Source organism: Solanum dulcamara, chromosome 5 (assembly GCF_947179165.1).
Source record: "Solanum dulcamara chromosome 5, daSolDulc1.2, whole genome shotgun sequence".
Lineage (NCBI taxonomy): Eukaryota > Viridiplantae > Streptophyta > Magnoliopsida > Solanales > Solanaceae > Solanum > Solanum dulcamara.
Window position 1 is genome coordinate 1,089,551 of NC_077241.1, and position 23,618 is coordinate 1,113,168.

Sequence of the window (23,618 nt, forward strand, 5' to 3'; positions counted from 1 at the left end):
CTTTTGATTTCAAATTGTCAAAATTATCTCTTCCTTTACATTGTAGCCAAACACAATCAATACGAAAATAATAATCAAGATAACTAATCTCACGATTAGCTAATACCTCTCAAATCAAATATAAAATAAAGTTAGTCACAAATTTTATCGCAGGATTATTATCCTTAGCTCAAGTATCAAACGAGTGTGTAGTTAATGGAAGGCTTGTCTTATAGCGAAGTCGTTAACATACACTCCTCCATTTCTCTCTCTCTCTATATATTTCTCTTTCTCTCTCTAAAACTCTCATTTTGTCTTCCTTGTAAAGTGATTTTGCTATTAATTGCACATTCTTTCGAAAAAATATTGTTTCGAAATGAAGATTTTCTCCAAACTCTCAGGCATTTAGGTTTCTCTCTCTATATATATATTTATTGATTGAAATTTGAAGGAAATGAGCGAAATGATTCGTTAGGAGTGGGGGTGGGGTGGGGCGTTGGACTGATGAAAACTAGTGTTTGGCTATGAAAATTTTAAATTCAATTTGAAGTATAATTTGTTTTCAGACTCACTTTTAGGGTCAGGTGGGAACATGTTGAATATCTTGACTTTTTTGCCTGCTTATTTTTTTCATATTTTGAATCATCTCTGTGAAAATTTTGGCTACGCTATTGATTGTATTTAAGTACATTCAACCATGAATATTGTTTCAAATATTATTTGTAGAAAGTATAACCAAACACAAGTCTATCTTCAACTTCAACTCCATAAATTCCAAAAATAAAGTGAAAAATATTAGAATTGATGCCCAAATGCCTACTATATATAAAGTTGGAATTATTTTTTCTGTATTAAATTTCTTTCAACGTATAGTAAAAAACATAGTGGACAGTTTATTTTTCTTGATAGTGTTTGATCGAACTCCATTATCATCAAGAAGACAAAATAATTTCTATTGTGATTCCTAGACGACATTTTTATTCCTGGACTACACTAATTAAGTAGACCAAAGGTTGTTTTTTCCCTTGTCCCCGAACACATACAGATTAAATCTTGAATTCGCCTCTGACATTGATTGATAGTTTTATACAAAATGTATCTAGCATTACACACACCAAAAAAAAAAGCAACACATATGATCTAATCTTTGGATTCTACATGATTTTTGTGCAGATATTGACAAATCACAAATAACATAGATTATGATGTTTTCTAGTTGATCTGAGGTTGTTTTCTTCAAGATCAAGCATGGCTCCAACTACAACAATGAAATGTCCATCACTTATGAAAGCTACATCAAATGGAGTATTCCAAGGGGATAATCCATTGGACTATGCACTTCCACTTGCCATTGTACAAATATGTTTGGTGCTTGTACTCACTCGAGTCCTCGCCTATCTTCTCAGTCCTCTAAGACAGCCGCGTGTCATTGCTGAGGTTATCGTAAGGTTTTCTCCCGTTTTACACTATCAGTGTACTTTAACTTGTCGTAGAAATTAACCTCCCCTTCTTTTTCTGATTACTAATCTCATATTTTTATGAACGGTTTAGAACAGTTAGTGTATAGAAGTTAAATTATTTGCTTTATGTAGATATTATGTATATATAGTTCGAGTTAAAGGGAGTGCGCGTGTTCCGCGCCTGTTGCCAGAGAGAAATATTCTTAGAGAATGTGATGTGATATAGTAATGATTGTTATTATGTTCATTTTATGAAAATTTTAGCTTTCTTGATCCTTTTCCTTATTAAGTTTAATTCAAGTACATGGTCACCATTATTATTTAATGATTTGTTAATGAAATGCTACAACACAAGTACTAGTCATTCTAGTTTAAGCTATGCTGCTCGGACTCTTCAAAAATGTCGATGGGTGTGTGTTGGCTCCTCTAAAGTAATGCATCTTTTGAGGATCTGATACGGGTGTTGCAGCATTTCTGAGAGTCCGAACAACATAGAGTTTGAAGTATCATGCATCTATATGATTCCTTGGAGATCTTATGAAAATCAACATAGAGTTAATGGATTCTTGTTCCTATCTGCCCTTGATCTGATCAAAGTTTGAGAAAGAAAGATGTCTACAACTTTTCAAAGAAAACATCGCTCTGTAACATTACTTGCTAGAGCAACAAATAGGTGATACAGTCAAACCTCTTTATAACAGTGTCGTTTGTCTCGATATGTTTTGGCTGCTATAGGGAGATGGTGTTATAGAGAATATAATACAACATAGTATAAAGTTGGTTCCAAAGAAAACTAGGCCATTATAGTGAAAAGTTGTTATAAAGGATGATTGTTATAGAGAGGTCTAACTGTACGTTGATCTCCATTTTGGCAAGGAGGAATTCTACTCGGTCCATCTGCACTTGGACGGAACCAGAAGTATCTTTATGCAATATTTCCACCAAGGATCCTCACAGTATTAGATACTTTGGCAAACTTTGGACTCCTCTTCTTTCTTTTCCTTGTTGGGATTGAGTTGGATCCAGGGTCTCTTCGTCGTACTGGAAAGAAAGCTCTTAGTATTGCCCTTGCTGGAATCAGCCTCCCTTTCACATTAGGAATAGGCACATCATGTGTTCTCAAAGGAACTATTGCTAAAGGAGTCAGTCAAGGCCCTTTTCTAATCTTTATGGGAATAGTGCTTTCTATCACCCCCGCCTTCCCTGTCTTGGCTCGGATCCTGGCTGAACTCAAGCTTTTAACGACTGATGTTGGTCAAATGGCCATGTCTGCTGCAGCGATCAATGATGTTGTTGCGTGGATTCTGCTTGCACTTGCTATTTCCCTTTCAGGTACTAGCAATTCATGTTGGAGAAGATTACAGGAACAAAGAAAAAGAAGAGAAGAAGAAGGAGATGAAGAAGCTGAAGAACTCAGAAAAGAACAATGAGGAAAGAAGAAGAAGCTGAAGAGTTTAAAACTCTTCAGCCCTCACATTTTGGGGCATACACGTGGAGTCTCCCTCTCCACATAAAATATATATATATATATATATATATATATATATATATATATATATATATATATATAATCTGACACAAATACACTTAAATTTAAATATAGTTATGCCCATATAATTATGGGCAAGTAGAATAAAGTTTTGCACAAAATTAAAAATAGCCCATGTCTTCTTGTCCCCATTTTAGCTATTGTATAATTCTATATAAACTAATGTACATACAAAAGATGAATACACACAAAAATTGTATCTCAGCATCTTCCCCTCTTCAATTTTACATGGTATCAGAGCATCTCTAAGCTCAATTCAGATCCGTATAAAACCCATCAACATCATCATCATCTTCAAAATCTGCATCATCATCATCTTCAGAATCCCTATTAAAACAAAATGCCTGAAACAACTCAAGTTAAGTCAGGAAGTGGTGAGAAAGGAACCATGTATGAAAGCAACCATCCTTACCATCTAAACAATTCAGACTCACCTGGTATGACTCTGGTCAACAATGTTTTCGATGGAAGAGGTTATCCAGGTTGGAGGAGATCCATCCTTTTATCCCTATCAGCCAAGAAGAAACTTGGTTTCATCAATGGAACCTGCAAGGCTCCAGAACTGGAATCTGCAGATTTTGAACAATGGAGTTGTGTTAATGACATGATCATATGTTGGATATCAAATGCACTCTCTAAGGATATTGCAGATAGTGTGATGAGTTCCAAAACTGCTAAGGAACTTTGGGACAGTCTGGAGCAGAGGTTTGGCAAATCAAATGGTGCCAAAATCTACCACCTGCAAAAGGAATTAACGATAGTGGACAGTTTATTTTTCTTGATAGTGTTTGATCGAACTCCATTATCATCAAGAAGACAAAATAATTTCTATTGTGATTCCTAGACGACATTTTTATTCCTGGACTACACTAATTAAGTAGACCAAAGGTTGTTTTTTCCCTTGTCCCCGAACACATACAGATTAAATCTTGAATTCGCCTCTGACATTGATTGATAGTTTTATACAAAATGTATCTAGCATTACACACACCAAAAAAAAAAGCAACACATATGATCTAATCTTTGGATTCTACATGATTTTTGTGCAGATATTGACAAATCACAAATAACATAGATTATGATGTTTTCTAGTTGATCTGAGGTTGTTTTCTTCAAGATCAAGCATGGCTCCAACTACAACAATGAAATGTCCATCACTTATGAAAGCTACATCAAATGGAGTATTCCAAGGGGATAATCCATTGGACTATGCACTTCCACTTGCCATTGTACAAATATGTTTGGTGCTTGTACTCACTCGAGTCCTCGCCTATCTTCTCAGTCCTCTAAGACAGCCGCGTGTCATTGCTGAGGTTATCGTAAGGTTTTCTCCCGTTTTACACTATCAGTGTACTTTAACTTGTCGTAGAAATTAACCTCCCCTTCTTTTTCTGATTACTAATCTCATATTTTTATGAACGGTTTAGAACAGTTAGTGTATAGAAGTTAAATTATTTGCTTTATGTAGATATTATGTATATATAGTTCGAGTTAAAGGGAGTGCGCGTGTTCCGCGCCTGTTGCCAGAGAGAAATATTCTTAGAGAATGTGATGTGATATAGTAATGATTGTTATTATGTTCATTTTATGAAAATTTTAGCTTTCTTGATCCTTTTCCTTATTAAGTTTAATTCAAGTACATGGTCACCATTATTATTTAATGATTTGTTAATGAAATGCTACAACACAAGTACTAGTCATTCTAGTTTAAGCTATGCTGCTCGGACTCTTCAAAAATGTCGATGGGTGTGTGTTGGCTCCTCTAAAGTAATGCATCTTTTGAGGATCTGATACGGGTGTTGCAGCATTTCTGAGAGTCCGAACAACATAGAGTTTGAAGTATCATGCATCTATATGATTCCTTGGAGATCTTATGAAAATCAACATAGAGTTAATGGATTCTTGTTCCTATCTGCCCTTGATCTGATCAAAGTTTGAGAAAGAAAGATGTCTACAACTTTTCAAAGAAAACATCGCTCTGTAACATTACTTGCTAGAGCAACAAATAGGTGATACAGTCAAACCTCTTTATAACAGTGTCGTTTGTCTCGATATGTTTTGGCTGCTATAGGGAGATGGTGTTATAGAGAATATAATACAACATAGTATAAAGTTGGTTCCAAAGAAAACTAGGCCATTATAGTGAAAAGTTGTTATAAAGGATGATTGTTATAGAGAGGTCTAACTGTACGTTGATCTCCATTTTGGCAAGGAGGAATTCTACTCGGTCCATCTGCACTTGGACGGAACCAGAAGTATCTTTATGCAATATTTCCACCAAGGATCCTCACAGTATTAGATACTTTGGCAAACTTTGGACTCCTCTTCTTTCTTTTCCTTGTTGGGATTGAGTTGGATCCAGGGTCTCTTCGTCGTACTGGAAAGAAAGCTCTTAGTATTGCCCTTGCTGGAATCAGCCTCCCTTTCACATTAGGAATAGGCACATCATGTGTTCTCAAAGGAACTATTGCTAAAGGAGTCAGTCAAGGCCCTTTTCTAATCTTTATGGGAATAGTGCTTTCTATCACCCCCGCCTTCCCTGTCTTGGCTCGGATCCTGGCTGAACTCAAGCTTTTAACGACTGATGTTGGTCAAATGGCCATGTCTGCTGCAGCGATCAATGATGTTGTTGCGTGGATTCTGCTTGCACTTGCTATTTCCCTTTCAGGTACTAGCAATTCATGTTGGAGAAGATTACAGGAACAAAGAAAAAGAAGAGAAGAAGAAGGAGATGAAGAAGCTGAAGAACTCAGAAAAGAACAATGAGGAAAGAAGAAGAAGCTGAAGAGTTTAAAACTCTTCAGCCCTCACATTTTGGGGCATACACGTGGAGTCTCCCTCTCCACATAAAATATATATATATATATATATATATATATATATATATATATATATATATATATATATATATAATCTGCCACAAATACACTTAAATTTAAATATAGTTATGCCCATATAATTATGGGCAAGTAGAATAAAGTTTTGCACAAAATTAAAAATAGCCCATGTCTTCTTGTCCCCATTTTAGCTATTGTATAATTCTATATAAACTAATGTACATACAAAAGATGAATACACACAAAAATTGTATCTCAGCATCTTCCCCTCTTCAATTTTACATGGTATCAGAGCATCTCTAAGCTCAATTCAGATCCGTATAAAACCCATCAACATCATCATCATCTTCAAAATCTGCATCATCATCATCTTCAGAATCCCTATTAAAACAAAATGCCTGAAACAACTCAAGTTAAGTCAGGAAGTGGTGAGAAAGGAACCATGTATGAAAGCAACCATCCTTACCATCTAAACAATTCAGACTCACCTGGTATGACTCTGGTCAACAATGTTTTCGATGGAAGAGGTTATCCAGGTTGGAGGAGATCCATCCTTTTATCCCTATCAGCCAAGAAGAAACTTGGTTTCATCAATGGAACCTGCAAGGCTCCAGAACTGGAATCTGCAGATTTTGAACAATGGAGTTGTGTTAATGACATGATCATATGTTGGATATCAAATGCACTCTCTAAGGATATTGCAGATAGTGTGATGAGTTCCAAAACTGCTAAGGAACTTTGGGACAGTCTGGAGCAGAGGTTTGGCAAATCAAATGGTGCCAAAATCTACCACCTGCAAAAGGAATTAACGAGTCTAATACAAGGGAATAGTGACATTGCAGGTTACTTCACCAAACTTAAGAGATTATGGGATGAATTGGATGGGATAAATGTAATTGCTTGCTGCTCATGTATATGCACTTGTGATGGAAAAGCAAAGTTAACAAAATCACTAGAAGATCAAATGTTAATTCAATTCCTAATGGGACTAAATGATGTATATGCTCAGGCAAGGGGAAATATACTTATGATGAATCCCTTACCTGGAATGGATGTTGCATATTCATTACTTTTGCAGGATGAGAATCAAAGGGAAGTGTATGCAAACACAAACTACATCTCTGATTCTGGATCATTTCTGGCAGCAAGTCAAGCAAAACAACAGGACAACAAACTAATTGCTGAGTTTGCAGCATTCATGGCCAATGGACAGGGAAGAAATACACAGAGATTCAAACACCAAGCAATGAAAGGAACAAACACATACCAGAACCAGAGGTATACCAATCCAGCTCAGAACCAGAGACATGATAAGTCACAGAACAGGTTTAAGGGTAAGAAGAAATATGACCCAAACCTGTCATGCACCTATTGTGGGAAAACAGGGCATATACATGATGATTGCTACAGGCTGCATGGATTTCCTGCAGATTTTGAGTTCACCAACTCCAGAAACTATCAGCATCAGATTAAAGCAAATGCAACCTTGAATCAGCAAGCAGATGAAGGCACTGGGAGGACAGATCCTGGAATCAGTGATAGAAATTTTGAGGAACAGTTTAGCAAACAGCAGATTGCAGAGATGATGCAAATGTACAAGCAGAGCAAATTGGCAGAAACAGGAATCAATGCAAATGCAGTGGCCGGTACCATTTTTAAATACTCAAATTCTGTACCCACTAACCTTAAGCAGAATACTTGGATAATTGATTCAGGAGCCTCAGAACACATGTGTTTTGATCCCAATTCCTTCTTATTTCTAAAACCTCTGCCTATGCCTTTGAACATTAATTTACCTAATTCTTTCAAGGTAAGTGTGACCCATATAGGGAGCATCTCCATCTTGCCAGGGCAGGTCATAACTGATGTACTGCTTGTACCAGATTTTAAGTATAATCTACTTTCAATTCACAAGTTCTGTGTTCAGTTTCAGTGTGATATCCTATTCACTGCTATTGGATGTTTCTTGCAGGACCTTTCAGTGAGGAGTCCTCAAGCTTTTGGTGAAGTTAGAGAAGGACTCTATTTATTGGATTCCAATACTGACAAGTCTAGAAATAGTTTCAATTCAAATGATGTATCTTCAGATCCCATCCCACAATCATTTTCAGTTTTTAATTTAGTACATGTTAATGCTACTCCTAGTGTGAAACTTTGGCATGTAAGGTTGGGACATCTTCCATTTTCAGCAATGAAACATTTAAGTTTTCTTCCATGTGAATCCACCTCTGATTTTGTTTGTGACATATGCCCTAGAGCTAGACAAACTAGACAACCCTTTCCTACTAGCAACATAAAATCCACACATATCTTTGATCTCATTCATATAGACACTTGGGGACCCTACAAGTGTAGTACTTACAATGGTTTCAAGTTCTTCCTCACCATAGTAGATGACTACAATAGAGGGACATGGACATTCTTACTAAGCACCAAAAGCAATGCCTTCTCTGTACTGAAAAGCTTCCTATCCATGGTAGAAAGACAATTCAATGTCAGAGTTAAGACAATCAGATCTGACAATGCTTTAGAATTGGGGAAAGGGACACAGGAATCAGCATTTCTTGCTTCTCAAGGAATTTTACATCAGTTGTCCTGTGTTGCTACACCTCAACAAAATGGAACTGTTGAGAAAAACATAGACACCTCTTAGAAATTGCAAGAGGATTGATGTTTCAGTCAAAATTGCCTATGACTTACTGGGGAGAGTCTGTTTTAACTGCTACTCATATCATTAATAGACTACCATCTAGTGTTCTAAAGGGACAAACACCCTATGCAGTACTTCTTAGACAAGAACCTACCTATGCTCACTTGAGGAATTTTGGATATTTGTGTTATGCCTCTACTCTGGGACAAGGGAGAAACAAGTTTGATGAAAGGGCTACTGCTTGTGTTTTACTGGGATACCCTTTACAGCAGAAGGGGTATAAATTGTTATCTCTTGATACAAGGAAAGTGTTTGTATCCAGAGATGTCAGATTTCATGAGTCACATTTTCCTTTCAATTCATCTGATAGCTCCCACACACCTATTTTTTTGAACTACCCTTCTTCCTCAGATCATGATCCCTTTTACCCAGCTACACCCTCAGCACCACCACCTAATACTTCTACCTACAGACCCCAATCCGAATCCACACTTCCTCAGCAAACATCTCCACCTACATCACCAGATACTTCTGACCCTGCTCCTATCACAGACCTACCAAGAAGATCTAGCAGGATGTCTCATGAACCTAGGTACCTAAAGGATTACATTTGCAATAGTGTAATATTCACTGATTCATGGACAACTTGTCTTGATCACTCTCATAAGCCAAAAGGATATGCTTTCTCCTCCTTATCCCTCCACAATCAGAAACTAATTCACTCTCTCTCTAATATCACTGAGCCTAACTGCTACAACCAGGCCTCCCAACATCCAACATGGAGAGAGGCCATGAACTCCGAACTTCAGGCCTTGGCAACCAATCACACCTGGGATGTTGTCCTGCTGCCTAAAGGAAAGAGAGCTTTACCTTGCAAATGGGTATACAAGATAAAGTATCTCTCCAATGGGAGGATTGAACGACTAAAGGCCAGACTAGTCGTGAGGGGGGATATACAAAGAGAAGGTATAGATTATGGAAAAACTTTTTCACCTATTGTGAAGATGACCACTATCCGGTGCCTACTGACCATTGCAGCTAAAAAAGAAGTGGTCTGTTTCACAATTGGATGTCAATAATGCATTCTTGCATGGTGACCTCCAAGAAGAGGTTTTTATGAAGTTCCCAGCAGGACTGACACCTCCTAGCCCTAACCATGTCTGTCTCCTGATGAAATCCTTATATGGTTTAAAGCAGGCTTCCCGGTAGTGGTATGCTCGACTTGCAGGAGCCTTAGCTTTCAAAGGCTATTCCTCCTCTTTAAACGATTACTCCCTCTTTTTCAAGCACAACGGGACACTTACTTCTATCCTAGCAGTATATGTCGACGATATTCTCCTCACTGGAAATGATCTGTATGAACTCGAAAATATCAAATGCTTTCTCAACACAGAATTCAGAGTTAAAAACCTAGGAGAAATTCACCATTTTCTTGGGATGGAAATTTTGAGAGAAGATCAAGGATTTATTGTAAATCGACGGCAGTTTACCATGGACCTTCTTCATGAGTTCGATGTCTCTCATCTGCCTGCAGTTCATTCTCCGCTGGATCCCTCCTTCAAGTTTCGAGCAGACGACAGCCCTCGCTTGGATAATCCCACTCTTTATCGTCACTTGGTTGGCAAGTTGAATTTTTTGACCAACACTCGCCCAGATCTATGTTTTGCTGTTCTTGCTCTGAGTCAATACATGCAACGACCCTGTTTGTCTCACTTCTCGGCTGCCTTATGCATTTTACGCTACCTGAATACAGATCCAGCTCAGGGCATCCTACTTTCTTCCGACCCCTCATTTTCTCTACTGGCTTTTTGCGATGCGGACTGGGCATCTTGTAAAGATTCACGAAAATTGGTCAGTGGTTTTTTTATTACCCTCGGAGGAGCCCCAATCTCTTGGAAATCGAAGAAAGAAATCTCGATCTCCTTGTCCTCCGCAGAAGCAGAATACAGGTCCATGCGCCGTGTTACTGCTGAACTTACTTGGTTAGTTCGACTTCTTGAAGACCTTTCTGCTCCAATTTCTCTTCCGATTCCGCTACGCTCAGACAGTTAAGCAGCCATCCATATAGCTCGAAATCCGGTCTTCCATGAGCGCACCAAACATGTTGAGCTAGATTGTCATTTTGTGCGCCAACAGTTTCAATCTGGTCTGATTACCCTCTCATTTGTTCCTTCCAGAGACCAGCTCGCCGATCTCTTCACTAAGCCCCTTTCTGGGGTTTCTCATCAGGCGATCCTGCGCAAGTTGAAGGCACTGACACTCCTCTCCAACTTGAGGGGGGATGTTGGAGAAGATTACAGGAACAAAGAAAAAGAAGAGAAGAAGAAGGAGATGAAGAAGCTGAAGAACTCAGAAAAGAACAATGAGGAAAGAAGAAGAAGCTGAAGAGTTTAAAACTCTTCAGCCCTCACATTTTGGGGCATACACGTGGAGTCTCCCTCTCCACATAAATATATATATATATATATAATCTGCCACAAATACACTTAAATTTAAATATAGTTATGCCCATATAATTATGGGCAAGTAGAATAAAGTTTTGCACAAAATTAAAAATAGCCTATGTCTTCTTGTCCCCATTTTAGCTATTGTATAATTCTATATAAACTAATGTACATACAAAAGATGAATACACACAAAAATTGTATCTCAGCATCTTCCCCTCTTCAATTTTTACAATTCACCCCTCATTTCACTATGGGTACTTTTGTGTGGGACTGGATTCGTCCTGCTTTGCATAGACCAATCCGGTATTCAACTGGATGGATAAATGTTGTTCTGAGGGTGAGACAGTTGATGAATTATACGTCTGCGCTACACTTGGAGTCATGTTGGCTGCAAGATTCATTACTGATACTATTGGTATTCATGCCCTATTTGGGGCTTTTGTGCTTGGAGTTCTTGTTCCAAAGGAAGGGCCATTTTCTGGTGCTCTGGTGGTAAAAGTTGAGGATCTTGTTTTCGGTCTATTCCTTCCATTGTACTTTGTCTCGAGTGGACTAAAAACAAATATAGCTACTATTCAAGGGGCACAATCATGGGGTCTTCTTGTTCTAGTCATATTTACATCGTGTTTTGGAAAGATTGTTGGCACTATTTTAGTTTCGCTCTTGTGCAAAATGTCTGTTCAGGAGGCCGTTATGCTTGGTTTCTTGATGAACACTAAAGGTCTAGTGGAGCTCATTGTCCTTAACATTGGAAAAGACAGAGGGGTATGTTTAAGTTAGATCGACTAAAGTACTTTTGTCGATTTTGAATTTACTTCTTGTAAGTTTACATTGTATGTTCAATTTTGCAGGTATTGAATGATCAAACATTTGCCATTATCGTTTTGATGGTACTCTTCACAACATCCATTACAACACCTATAGTGGTATCAGAGTACAAGCCAGCTAAACTGGCTATAACCGAATACAAGCACAGAACGATTGAGAGGAAAGACACGAGCAAACAACTCCGAATCTTGACCTGTTTCCACAGCACAAGGAGTATTCCCACGATGATCAATCTCATCGAGGCTTCTCGTGGTACTGCAAAGAAAGGACTTCGCGTCTATGCAATGCACCTCATGGAGCTTTCTGAAAGGTCTTCAGCAATTCTAATGGTTCACATGGCTAGAAAGAATGGACTGCCTTTTTGGAAAAAAAGAGAGGTTTCGGATTCTAACCAAATTGTTGTTGCCTTCGAGACTTTTGATCATCTCAGTAAGGTTTCTATCCGACCTACAACTGCAATCTCTCCAATGAATAGCATGCACGAGGACATCATTGCTGGTGCTGAGGGAAAGAGGGTCGCCATGATAATTCTACGTCAGAGGATTGATGGACATTTGGAAACCACAAGAGATGATCTAAGGCATGTGAACCAGAGAGTTCTTCAGCATGCGCCTTGTTCTGTCGGTATCTTGGTAGACTGAGGACTCGGTGGTGCATCTCATGTATCTGCTAGCAATGTTGATTTCAAAGTATCCGTCTTGTTCTTCGGGGGTCATGATGATCGCGAAGCACTTGCTTATGGTATGCGTATGGCAGAGCACCCTGGCATTAACTTACTCGTGGTTCGTTTCCTAGTTGACCCTTAGGTTGCTGGAGGGAGCGTCACATTAGATATAGATCAAACTTATAGCCCAGAGGCTCAATCGAAGGATGAAGAGTTGCTTGCCGACTTAAAACACAAAATTTTCAAGAACAGTTCAATCAAATATGAAGAGAAGTTAGTAAAGGACGCTGCAGGGACTACAGAACTAATTCGTGCATATAACCCATGCAATCTGTTTGTTGTTGGAAGAATGTGTGAAGGTGAAGTAGCAGCAGCATTGGATAAAAAGAGTGATTGTCCAGAATTAGGTCCTTTAGGTAACTTGTTAACTTGTCCCGAATTTTCAGTTACAGCATCGGTTTTGGTAGTGCAACAGTATCAAAATGAGTCATCGCAAGATTCAATCAATACCTTGAAGGATGGAGAGTTAACAGAAGGAGACAGTGATTCAGACTAAAAAATATTAGGTAGGTTCATATGTTCGAGTTATGTAGATAGTAAGTGAAAATACTGTTGATTCTCCTAAACCGTGACAGGAAGTAACACGAAAAAAATAGTAAAAAGTAGTCACAGTTAGTTTGTACAGTAACAGATAACTAAGGGATTATTAGAGTTTGATCATTTCCTTTTGCCCTTTGTGTTGTAATTAAAGCTGCAAAATCTTCATGCTTCTTTGAAGTATTGCTGCTCAAGTCTCTTCAAAAACATTGTTAGTATTCGTATCAAGCTCTCCAAAAATGTACTGCTTATGGAGGGTCTGAGACAATTGTTATGATAGATCGAATTGGAGCCTCTATACCATAACCTTACCTAGTTGTATGCGGAAATGAAAACTCATCCTTTTTTCAGCTATCGTGTTACTATTACATTTATTTCATTAAAGACAATACATTATTCTAATTGGATTTCAAACACCTTCCTCAATCATCATGCTCAAAAGGATGGAGGCGTTCACGTATGCATTTATTTTTGAAATTTCTACTAAGGTCGACATACGAAAGAGAGGATTCACTTTCTAAAATTCCAAATCATGGTCATCGAAGAAAAAGAATACTACAAATATGCCAACATCGGGTGGTTCATAGATTGAAGGAACAAAAGAATAAACTCAAGGGTTCATCTTTTTTATTTTGATTTTACCAAATTAAAAAAATTTGTCATTTTGCCTAAACAGTCACATCTCTTAATTAATAATTAGTTTTTTTAAAATAATTTTTTTAAGAAAAAAAAAATAATTGAAACAATGCGTCTCTTCAACTACATCCTCTATAATCAGTATATATATATATATATATATATATACATATATATGTACCATGATTTCTTCTTCGTATCAAAACCTCATATAACCTACTTAAACCTTGAAAAATTATAGAATCATTCTCATGATAGAATTAATTTTCAGTCTTTCACATTGCCATTAATTTTAATTTTTTTTGTTTGAAAAATCCATTATTGTTACCTTTTTAGTTGTGCAGGGTATTAAACCGCTCCAATACATTCTTGATTTCAATTTACCATTCATTTTAATGATCTCCATATTTATTGTTTTTATTTTTTATTCGTTATCTACTTATTTACTCTAATATTCTTGTCTAACCTTGTTCTATACTTTTATTGAGCCGAGGGTCTTTCGGAAACAGCCGTCCTACATTGGTAGGAGTCAGGTCTGCGTACACTCTACCCTCCCCAGACCCCACGATGTGGGATTTCACTGGGTTGTTGTTGTTGTTGTATTTTTTATTGTCATAACTCTTAAATAATTAATAGACATTTTATGGCATTATTTTGATAGTTCATGTTATAGTCCGAGATTTTTTAATTCTTTGTTGACAAAAAAAAAACACATTAGTCAAGAACAGTGAGCATCAAAAAAGTATAAATTCATATATTTTATTTTGTGAGATACTACTCAAGATTGTCCTTTCTTTTCACATTTGAATTGAAGTAGTAATATTGTTATATTTACAACATTATTATATTTATACTTTAATTTGACTTAGGAAAGAAAAAGATTCTTGAGTGATGATCTGCTTATGGGAGGTGTCGACAAGAATGTGAGAAATTGTGGATTGATTTCGTAATTTATTCCCTTTTATTTTGTTAATGATTAATGTCGTGAGAACGATGTTGTATTATTATTATTATTATTTTATTGGATATGTTGTTATTGTTGTTGTTGTTATTATTATTTATTTATTTGTACATTCTCCCTGTGATTTCTCTTTAGTTTGATTGTTATGAATTTTTGCAACGTAATTAAATGTATATCTAGGTGTTTATGTAGGCAAAAAAAATTTAGAAACAGCTAAGTGGGTGTGTGTGTCTATATATATATATATATATATATATATATATATATTCCTTTCTATTGTATTATAAGGAGAAATTTTTGAAAAATATTTAAAGAACGACGTAGATACACATACATTAAATATATATAAAAAATCAAATAGATTTTTGATTAAGAAATACATATCAACTTCATTAATATAATCAATTTATAGAAGTCTAGCCATCAGGATACTTTCATTGACAACTTTTAATATGTAATATTCGAATTGTTTGAAGTATGAAAATTCTCATCAAATTATTGACAGTGTTTATATTTTTGATGTAGCAAATTTTTTCTATATATGTATATAAATAATAGTTTATAAAATATTTTTTCTATTTATATTATTTTTAACTAATTATTAATAATTTTAATAACCGCGCGAAGTGCGGATATATTAACTAGTTGTTTGTAAATTTTGCTCTAAATTATGATAAATAATATAATTTGATATGAATTAGATAGATTTAGTGTACTAATCTTCTCTAATTCATTTAATTTCTAGTTTTTTTCACAAAACAAATATTCAAAATATTTGTTATATTAGAAAATAAAAATAATTACTTAGATAGAATTAATAGCGATCGTTATCTTGATAGATCGTAAAGTTATTTTCGATTGAATATATATTAGTAATTACATACTCTTATACTTACAAGCAAGTCATATTGGGGGCTAATCATGTGAATGTGTGGAAGTAGCAAAAATAAGAATATTAAAGTGGACGTACAAATATATTAGAAAAGATAAGATTAAAAATGAATATATTTGGGATAAAGTGATAGAAGTGGAAGAAAAGACGAGAAAATCGAGATTGAAATGGTTTCGAACATATGAAAAGAACACATGCAAATGCTCTAATAAAGAAGTGTAAAAGGCTGATTGTGGTGAGCTTCGAAAAAGATAGAGATAGTCGGAGAAGCATTTGAGAGAGATGATTAATCAGGATACGACACATTTTTAGCTTATTGCGGACATGACCTTATATTCTTATTTGTTTCAATTTGTTTGTCTTGTTTCTTTTTAGTTTGTCTCAAAAAAAATATCTTTTTTTTCCTGACAATTCTTGATTCCGATACATTTTTTTTTATTTTCTTAAATTTAGTGTCAAGTCAAAATCAAACACACTGCATTTAATTTTAAAAAAAAAAACTACAAGAGTAATTAATAATAAGTCAACATTTGGATACAAGGTACGTCATTTTTATTTTTTTTACATAGTTAAATATGTATATATACCTATTATCCGACAAGTGAGGATTGCTCAGTTAGTTAAGCACCTCCACCCACGACCGATAGGTCCTGGGTTCGAGTCACACTGGAGGGGAAGTGTGAAAACACTATAAATCCTCCAAAACGGAAGGTAAAAAAAAGAAAAAAAAATTAAAAATAAAAATAAATATACCTATTATCCTCATAATGTGCTCATTTTATGTCTCTGCCGTGTTAGCTGCTGATGCTCTGAAATCTTATAAGCCCTAGCTTCTTCTCTCTTTAAATCTCACTGTACATTTACTTTCTTGGGTTTTAACAGAAACCCCACCTGCAAAAATTATCAAAAATTAATAATAATTACATATCAAAAAAAAAAAGTAAAGAAGAAGTCCCCTCTCAGAAAGGTACTTTCTTGAATTTGTGTTGTCTCTATTTAATTTTTGGAACATGTTGTTACAGGTTTGAATTTTGATTTTCTTGTTTCTGTTGTATTCTCTTGATTGGTTTTTGCTTATTGAATAACTTCTTCACTTATAAACGAGTTGGGGTCAGCTAATTGAGCCATGTTTGTAAGTTTTTTTGTTTTTAAGAAAGAAAAAGGTGTGATTTTTAACAGAATTCCCATCTGGGATTTATAAAAAAAAGTCCCCTCATGTGAAGGTACTTTCTTGAATCTATAATTCACTTTCAAGTTTTTTGTTCTCTCTGTTTGAATTTTGATTTTCTTGTTTCTCTTGTATTGTCTTGATTGGTTTGCTTATTGAATAGCTTCTTCATTTGAGCTTTGCCAATTAATCTACCTTCCTTAAATCAGAATCTAGTTGGGATTGTATAATTGAACTGTGGAAGGTCTATCGGAAACAACCTCTTTACTTTCACGAGGTAGGAGTAAGACTGCGTACACACCACCCTCCTAGACCCCACTTATGGGATTACACTGGTTTTGTTGCTGTTGTTGAAGAAAAGGAAAAAAAAGGTTTAATTTTTAGTTGAAGTCTGATAATCTAGAACTTTGCTAGTATACTTGGGTAAATTTTAATTGAATTGTTGTTTTTACTTGAATTTGGACATCTTTTGGAAGTTGGGTTTTCAAATCATCATCCTAATTGAGCTATGCACTTGCAAGTTTTTTTTTTTAAAAAAGAAAAAGATGGGGGTTTTAAGTGAAATCTAATCTTGAACTTTGAGATTATTGTTACTAGCCTGTATATTTTAGCAAGTTTTTGTCAATTTGCTGTTTTTATTTGGACTTGACCATTTTTTAGAAGTTGGGTTTTCAAATCTTTATCCTTATGTTGCAAAATTTTCAGTTCAAGTTCTATTCTGTCTGTTTGAATTTTTTGCAACATTTTGTCACAGATATGATTGCTTGTTTCAATATTTTGTACTCTCAGATCTTTTTTTTCAGAATGGAAAAGGTGGAAATTGTGGTGAATTTGGAATCTTGAACTCTGAATGGGAGCTAGTTTGCTTAAACAATTACTCCTCGATTAGCTGTTTTAACTCGGATTTAAACATGTTTTACAACTTGGGTCTGCTCTTCAAATTGTTATCCTTATGTTGCAATTTTTCTTTTGATAAATTGTCTAAGTTTTACTACTACAACAACAACATACCCTCTGTAATCCCACAAATGGGTTTAGGGAGGGAGGTGTTTACGCAAACCTTACCCCTGTGAAGGAGAGGGTGTTTTCTGAAAGTCCCTCGGCTCAAGTAATGTCTAAGTTATACTAATCAAGAAAAAAATAGATAACTGTTTTAGTTCTCTCTTGGTTGTATTTAATTTTCTTTTATAATAATTGTATGTAGAGCATTTGAAATTCTTTTCAGTTTCCAAATCTTCCGTTATGCAGTCTTGAGGTGGTAAGGCGAAGGGAGCAAAGGAGGAAATTGAATCTCAAGTGCTTTGCTCTGATTTCAATTAGTTTTGCTGAATTTTTTGGATTTAAACAAGTAAGAAGGAAAGAGTACGCGAAGCAACATGATTCTTTAGTATGGTAGAACGTGAATTGAGGTTTATTGAAGAATCCTATTTGTGTAAGTGGACAAATTCATATTTCTTCTTCATCTCCCGCTTTGCTAAGTTTGTCTTAGTTGATATCCTTGTAGTTCTGTGCTTCTGTTATTTCGGAAAGCAAAGTTATCAAGCTTTAATATGATCTAAATTTCTAATGCTAATGAATCAGTTCCTTGTGGCATAGGGCAAAACCAATTTTATTTTTTTTAGCTTAGGTCAATTTTTGGTGTGATTTATGAAAAGAAAGTTTGTTCATAGTTACCCTAGTCTCCCATAAATTTTCAAGCTTTGTTACACTAAAAGTATAGATGAAATATATAATCATATACATAATGTGTCTTTTTTCACTAAAGCACACGCTTTAATTGCTCTTTGCGTTTAAAAACCCAAGAAGGCGCTTTGCAGTACTTTTCAGCTTTGAGCTTTGACAATGCTGTTATATAGAGTCATAGACTGAAAAAAGAATTGCTTGGTATATAGATTTGGTAAAAGAAATTTTGTGTCTATTAAACTTTTAGCTCCATATGTGTAGCTAGCTACTTATATGGTTCTTCCTGAGGTTTCGAAGTTTGAAACTAGAATGGTCCGGGCTTTCTTGTTTACATGAGAGGAACTGAAAGTGTTTGGAACTTTCTTCCGAGTATATGACCTCTGTTCGTACGAACTTTATAGCGGAAACAGGAAACAACAACATACCTAATGTAATCCCACAAGTGGGGTCTGGAGAGAGTGATGTGTATGCAACCTTACGCCTACCTAGTAAAGATAGAGACTATTTCCGATAGACCGTCAGTTGAGTAAAGCATAAAAACAATTAGTAAGAAAAGGAAATACAGTAGTAAAGGCATGTAGAAAATAGTGGAGAAAAGAACAGTTACAACGATAGATAATAATCGAAACAAAGGAAACAATAGTAGAAACGGAGAAGGGTCTAAAATACCCTTAACTATTCGAATTGGTACAAAACTACCTCCATCCACCTTTCGGCCTCCAAATATCCTTGACGTCAACCTTTTGGCTCAAAAATACCCCCGATGTTAACCCTTTGGCTCATATTTTCCCTCATTTTTAACCGCTTCATAAAATTATTAAATATTTATTTACTATGTTGCCTTATCTAATTGGTCCAAATTTAAACTCTTCTCAAATAAATAATACAAATCACATATAATTCATATTTTGACCTGGTATACTTGAAAATAATATTCAAAAAATTATTAATTTCATGATATTTTTCTATTAACCTATTTTAAATTAATACCCAATTTATTATAACCCAATTCATAATTGGGGATCCATCTAATATTCCCGTCTAAATGTCCATCTAATTAAAAAAGATTATTATTTTTTATTAACATAAAATTTTCTATTAATTATTCAATTGATTTGTCCGTTCCCTATTTTTTTAAAATCTCTGTTCTTAATTAGGATTGAGAGTCTTAAACTTGAAACGAACCTACATGTTCATATTCTTTTAATTTATATTATTATCATGGTAGGGTAGGGGTGGGGATAGGAGAAAAGATTATTTTTTATTCATTTATTTTGAATTTTGGGTACACACAAAAGAAAAGATACTATTAAATTATCTTCTATTGAACTAATTATTTATATATGAATGCCCTCATTATTTTTCCTCTTTTTTTCTCCCTTATTTTGCCATAAGTTTTAAAAAATTAATATTTAAAATGATGGACAAGATCCAAGAAGAAGTTTAAGAGAGAAGAAATGAAGAGGAGGGAAAGGTGACTTTACCATGGAATTCAAAATCGGTCAATCTTACTAGAGCTCATATATTAAGTAATTTCAAATTATTTTAACGGATTAGGGCCTAAAATACCCTTAAACTATGAGATTTGGTGCAATATTGCCCTCCCATCCACCTAATGAGTGTGGACCATTAGAAATAAGGGTATTTTTGAGCCAAAAGGTTGACGCTGGGGGTATTTAGGCTGAAAGGTGGACGAAGGATAGTTTTGTACCAATTCAAATAGTTGAGGGGCATTTTAGGTCCTTCTCCGTAGTAGAAATAGAAAGTTGAGGAAAATAAAAGAGGAGGGATTTTTTTCTTTTAGTCAAATTAGCAAGAAGAATCTTGCATGGTTAGCGGGCAAAGGGGGGGAGAGAAGTCAAATTGTTCTACGTAATTTTCCCGGAAACATACTCTGTTTGCTTATAAATGATCTTGTTATTCTGGTTTACATCTGCTAAATCATTCCTTTTCATATTCTCTTAAATAAAATGTATCTGGTTCCATCTTTCTTTCATTAGTTAAGCCACCTTTTTCTAAAAAGGATTGTAGTAATTCTGGTTTCTTCTGTGCGGAAATCTGCTTTTTAATGGAATTCAATGTGGTACAGGATGATTATTTATCATGATCTGTCGCTGAAGGTTTGACTCAGCACAAAGTTTTACTCCATTGTTGCTGTTTACAGGAACTTGGTGTAAAGTGTGATATCTAATGGACAGAAAGGATACTTCTGGATTTGTAAGCGGGGGCGGGATGTGCTCTTTGTGACACATCTAACCCTAGTTTAGCCACTAACTAATTTTTAGGCAGGAAGGCAGGCCGACTGTTCTTTTGCCATTGGGATTTGGTTCAATAGAAGTGTTGCATCCTAGCTCTTAGTTCATGGATCCGAGATTCCACTATTTGGGGTTTGCTGCGAACCCTTCGTTGAATACATCCAAGAATCTGGGAAATTCCATCCTAGTTGGCGGAGCTAGAGCTGAAGGTGGTGATTGTGCTGATACCACCCTGCGACTTGATTCCGTTGGGTCTTTAATGCCTCTAGTACCTGCTACAAAGGAAATAAAACGCAATTGGAGCTTGATTCGTGGATCTGTTGATCAGCAAATTGGTTCATCTTTATGTCTAAGCTTAGGCCATTCATCAAGTCCCTCAGAAAATAAGTGGAGTTCAGGCACTGTATGCACCTCAATATCTCCAGCGAAAGAAACTGACAAGTCCTCGATGGACCTGGAAGTGGACTTCGGTCTTTATCTTGCCAATGATAAGACACCAAGACCAAAAAGTTCGACTAGCTCCGATCCAAAAGTACTTGATGAAGGGGCTGCAATTGATTTGGAATTGAGTCTTTCCAGTAGCGCTGCTGAATCTGATGTTACTACTTTGCATATGACCTCCACTTCACCACAAAGTGTCATAAAGGTGCCACATGGTTTTGGTGGAGCTCTTCAGACTGATGAAGTATCAGCGGTTTCTCATTGGAAGACCAGTAGCATTTTTCATCCGTTACATGCGCCACAGGACAAAGAGTCTAGTTATTTCTCGAACCAGGTGATAAAAGAAGTTGAACCATCTTCAGCCTCTCCTGATCCTTCCTCAAGTGTAATAACAAATCCAAATAGCTCAGTCACTTGTACTTCCGGAACAAAGCAGCAGCAACGCTGTAGTGGCATCAAACAATGTCAGTTCAAGGATTGCGTTAAAGGAGCAAGAGGTGCTTCTGGCTTTTGCATTGCCCATGGTGGAGGCCGTAGGTGTCAAAAACCAGACTGCCATAAGGGAGCTGAAGGTCGAACTACCTTCTGCAAGGCCCATGGCGGTGGTTGGCGGTGTGGATTCCTCGATTGTACCAAGAGTGCAGAAGGACGCACTGGTTTCTGCATTGCACATGGGGGTGGACGCCGTTGCAGTCACGAAACCTGCACCCGTGCTGCCAGAGGGAAGTCCGGATTATGCATTAGACATGGTGGGGGCAAGAGATGCCAGGAAAAAAACTGCCTGAAAAGTGCTGAAGGACTCTCTGGCTTTTGCATTTCACATGGAGGTGGCCGGCGGTGTCAGTACCCCCAGTGCTCTAAAGGGGCACAAGGAAGCACCATGTTTTGCAAAGGCCACGGTGGCGGGAAACGTTGCACGTTTGAAGGCTGCAATAGGGGCGCAGAGGGGAGCACACCTTTCTGTAAGGGTCATGGTGGAGGGAAAAGATGTTCATTTGAAGGAGGTGGGATTTGCCCAAAGAGTGTTCACGGAGGGACTCTCTTCTGTGTTAAACATGGTGGTGGTAAGAGATGTGCCGTACCAGAGTGCTCCAAGAGTGCTAGGGGCCGGACAAATTACTGTGTGCGTCATGGTGGTGGTAAAAGATGCAAGTTCGTAGACTGTGGAAAAAGTGCTCAGGGAAGCACTGATTTCTGCAAGGCGCATGGTGACGGAAAAAGATGTTCTTTGGGTCAACCTGCTTCTGGTTTTGGTCAAAATGATAGTCCTTGTAACTCATTTGCGAAAGGAAAGACTGGACTTGTTGAATTTCATGGTGCTCTGGAGCAAGACAAACGCATTCATGGTGGTGGTGGCACTCTAGGGGCTGCAATCTGGGATTCAACACCCCAAAATCCTGGAAAGATGAAGGAGATTAATATCATGAAGATAGGTAGTAACGTTTTGACATCTACCGGTTGGAAATATTTTGGATTCAACCAAGCGAGTATGCCAGTAGGTGGAAGCTCATCATCAGTTTCCGAAGGAAGAGTGCACGGAGGAAGTTTGATGGCAATGCTGGCAGGTGGTTCATGCCATACCTTAAACAGCAGCACAGGCACAGTGACTACATGAGGTATTTCATTTCGATTGTAATGCTTCGAATTTCTGCAACATTTGTGTCATTTCTGTCATCTAGCTTGTTCACTATTCTGGTGATAGAGAAGCTGTTCTCTGTCATTTTTTAGTCGGTTTCGACTCGAACTTGTTACTGTTAATATATATAGTGGTAATAATGTACAGAGCTGTTTTCTTGTAGCTTTGGTCTTGTGTAAATACTTTGGAGTAGCATGAGTCAGATGTTTCCCTGAGTTTGATAACATTGCCATTATTCTGTACTTGTCATATGATCAATGTTGCTCGGATTATTCAAAAATGTTGACAGATACGTGTCAGTTCCTCCATTAGTAGTGCATTTTTTGAGCATGAACACGACATCGATTTTGGAGAGTTTGAGTAATATAGATTCTGATAACGAAGGACAGCTTCTATTACTAGTAACACGAATACCTCACAATGCTTCCTTCTGCTTTATGAGGTAGAGATGATGTTATATAACTTTCATATTATGTTATATTATCTATTCTTTATAATATTTCACTATAACAACAATAATAACAACAACAAATCAATATAATTCTATAAGGATATGGTGTAAGCAGATCAAACGTAGAGATAATTTTTCACTATAACAGTTAAAAAATATCCGAATACACGATATCGTTATAGAAAGATTTAACTGTAATATTATTCTATTTATTCTTTAACAATAAATAATCTTTTCCCTTATTTTTTTTAACTACAAGACAACTTGTTGGGAGCTGTTTGATGACATAACTTTTGTTTGGATTGTTCCTTATTATTATTCCTAACTGGCAAGTGGCAACTAGCAAATCAAATAAGTCTATTAGCTTGTTTGGATTGACTTATTTTTAAGCAGTTTATAAGTTAAAAACTGCTTATAAATAATAAAAAAAAAGTAGGTGTAGGCCAACTTTTTTTTTTGACTTATAAGCTGTTTTCAACTTATA

At 36.3% G+C, this 23,618-nt stretch overlaps 1 protein-coding gene, 1 long non-coding RNA gene and 1 pseudogene across 7 annotated transcripts; 2 read left to right on the forward strand and 1 right to left on the reverse strand.

Moving 5' to 3' along the window:
- The first annotated feature begins 4,112 nt into the window (after positions 1 to 4,112).
- LOC129890304 (cation/H(+) antiporter 18-like) lies at positions 4,113 to 12,970 on the forward strand (annotated as a pseudogene).
- Positions 6,057 to 7,445, reverse strand: LOC129890305 (uncharacterized). 2 transcript variants are annotated; one of them, XR_008766994.1, is made up of 3 exons: positions 7,183 to 7,445; positions 6,314 to 6,448; positions 6,057 to 6,223 (listed from the first exon to the last, which is right to left on the reverse strand). It is a non-coding gene; the product is annotated as an uncharacterized LOC129890305 (long non-coding RNA). The 2 variants fall into 2 exon arrangements; XR_008766995.1 differs by lacking the exon at positions 7,183 to 7,445 and adding an exon at positions 6,869 to 7,175 and having other exon boundaries at positions 6,314 to 6,618.
- Positions 12,971 to 16,288: 3,318 nt separating the features above from the next.
- Positions 16,289 to 22,925, forward strand: LOC129888669 (uncharacterized). 5 transcript variants are annotated; one of them, XM_055963623.1, is made up of 3 exons: positions 16,289 to 16,467; positions 17,894 to 18,100; positions 20,516 to 22,925. In XM_055963623.1, the coding sequence occupies exon 3, from the start codon at positions 20,713 to 20,715 to the stop codon at positions 22,660 to 22,662; it is 1,950 nt and encodes a 649-aa protein (XP_055819598.1). In that variant the 5' UTR covers positions 16,289 to 16,467; positions 17,894 to 18,100; positions 20,516 to 20,712; the 3' UTR covers positions 22,663 to 22,925. The 5 variants fall into 5 exon arrangements, with proteins under 5 accessions (XP_055819598.1, XP_055819597.1, XP_055819596.1 ...); XM_055963622.1 differs by having other exon boundaries at positions 17,917 to 18,100; positions 20,441 to 22,925; XM_055963621.1 differs by having other exon boundaries at positions 17,917 to 18,100.
- The last annotated feature ends 693 nt before the right edge of the window (positions 22,926 to 23,618 follow it).

Excerpts from the sequence above, each read along its gene's own strand:
- LOC129888669 (XM_055963623.1), top strand. The coding sequence starts at position 20,713 with ATGGATCCGAGATTCCACTATTTGGGGTTTGCTGCGAACCCTTCGTTG.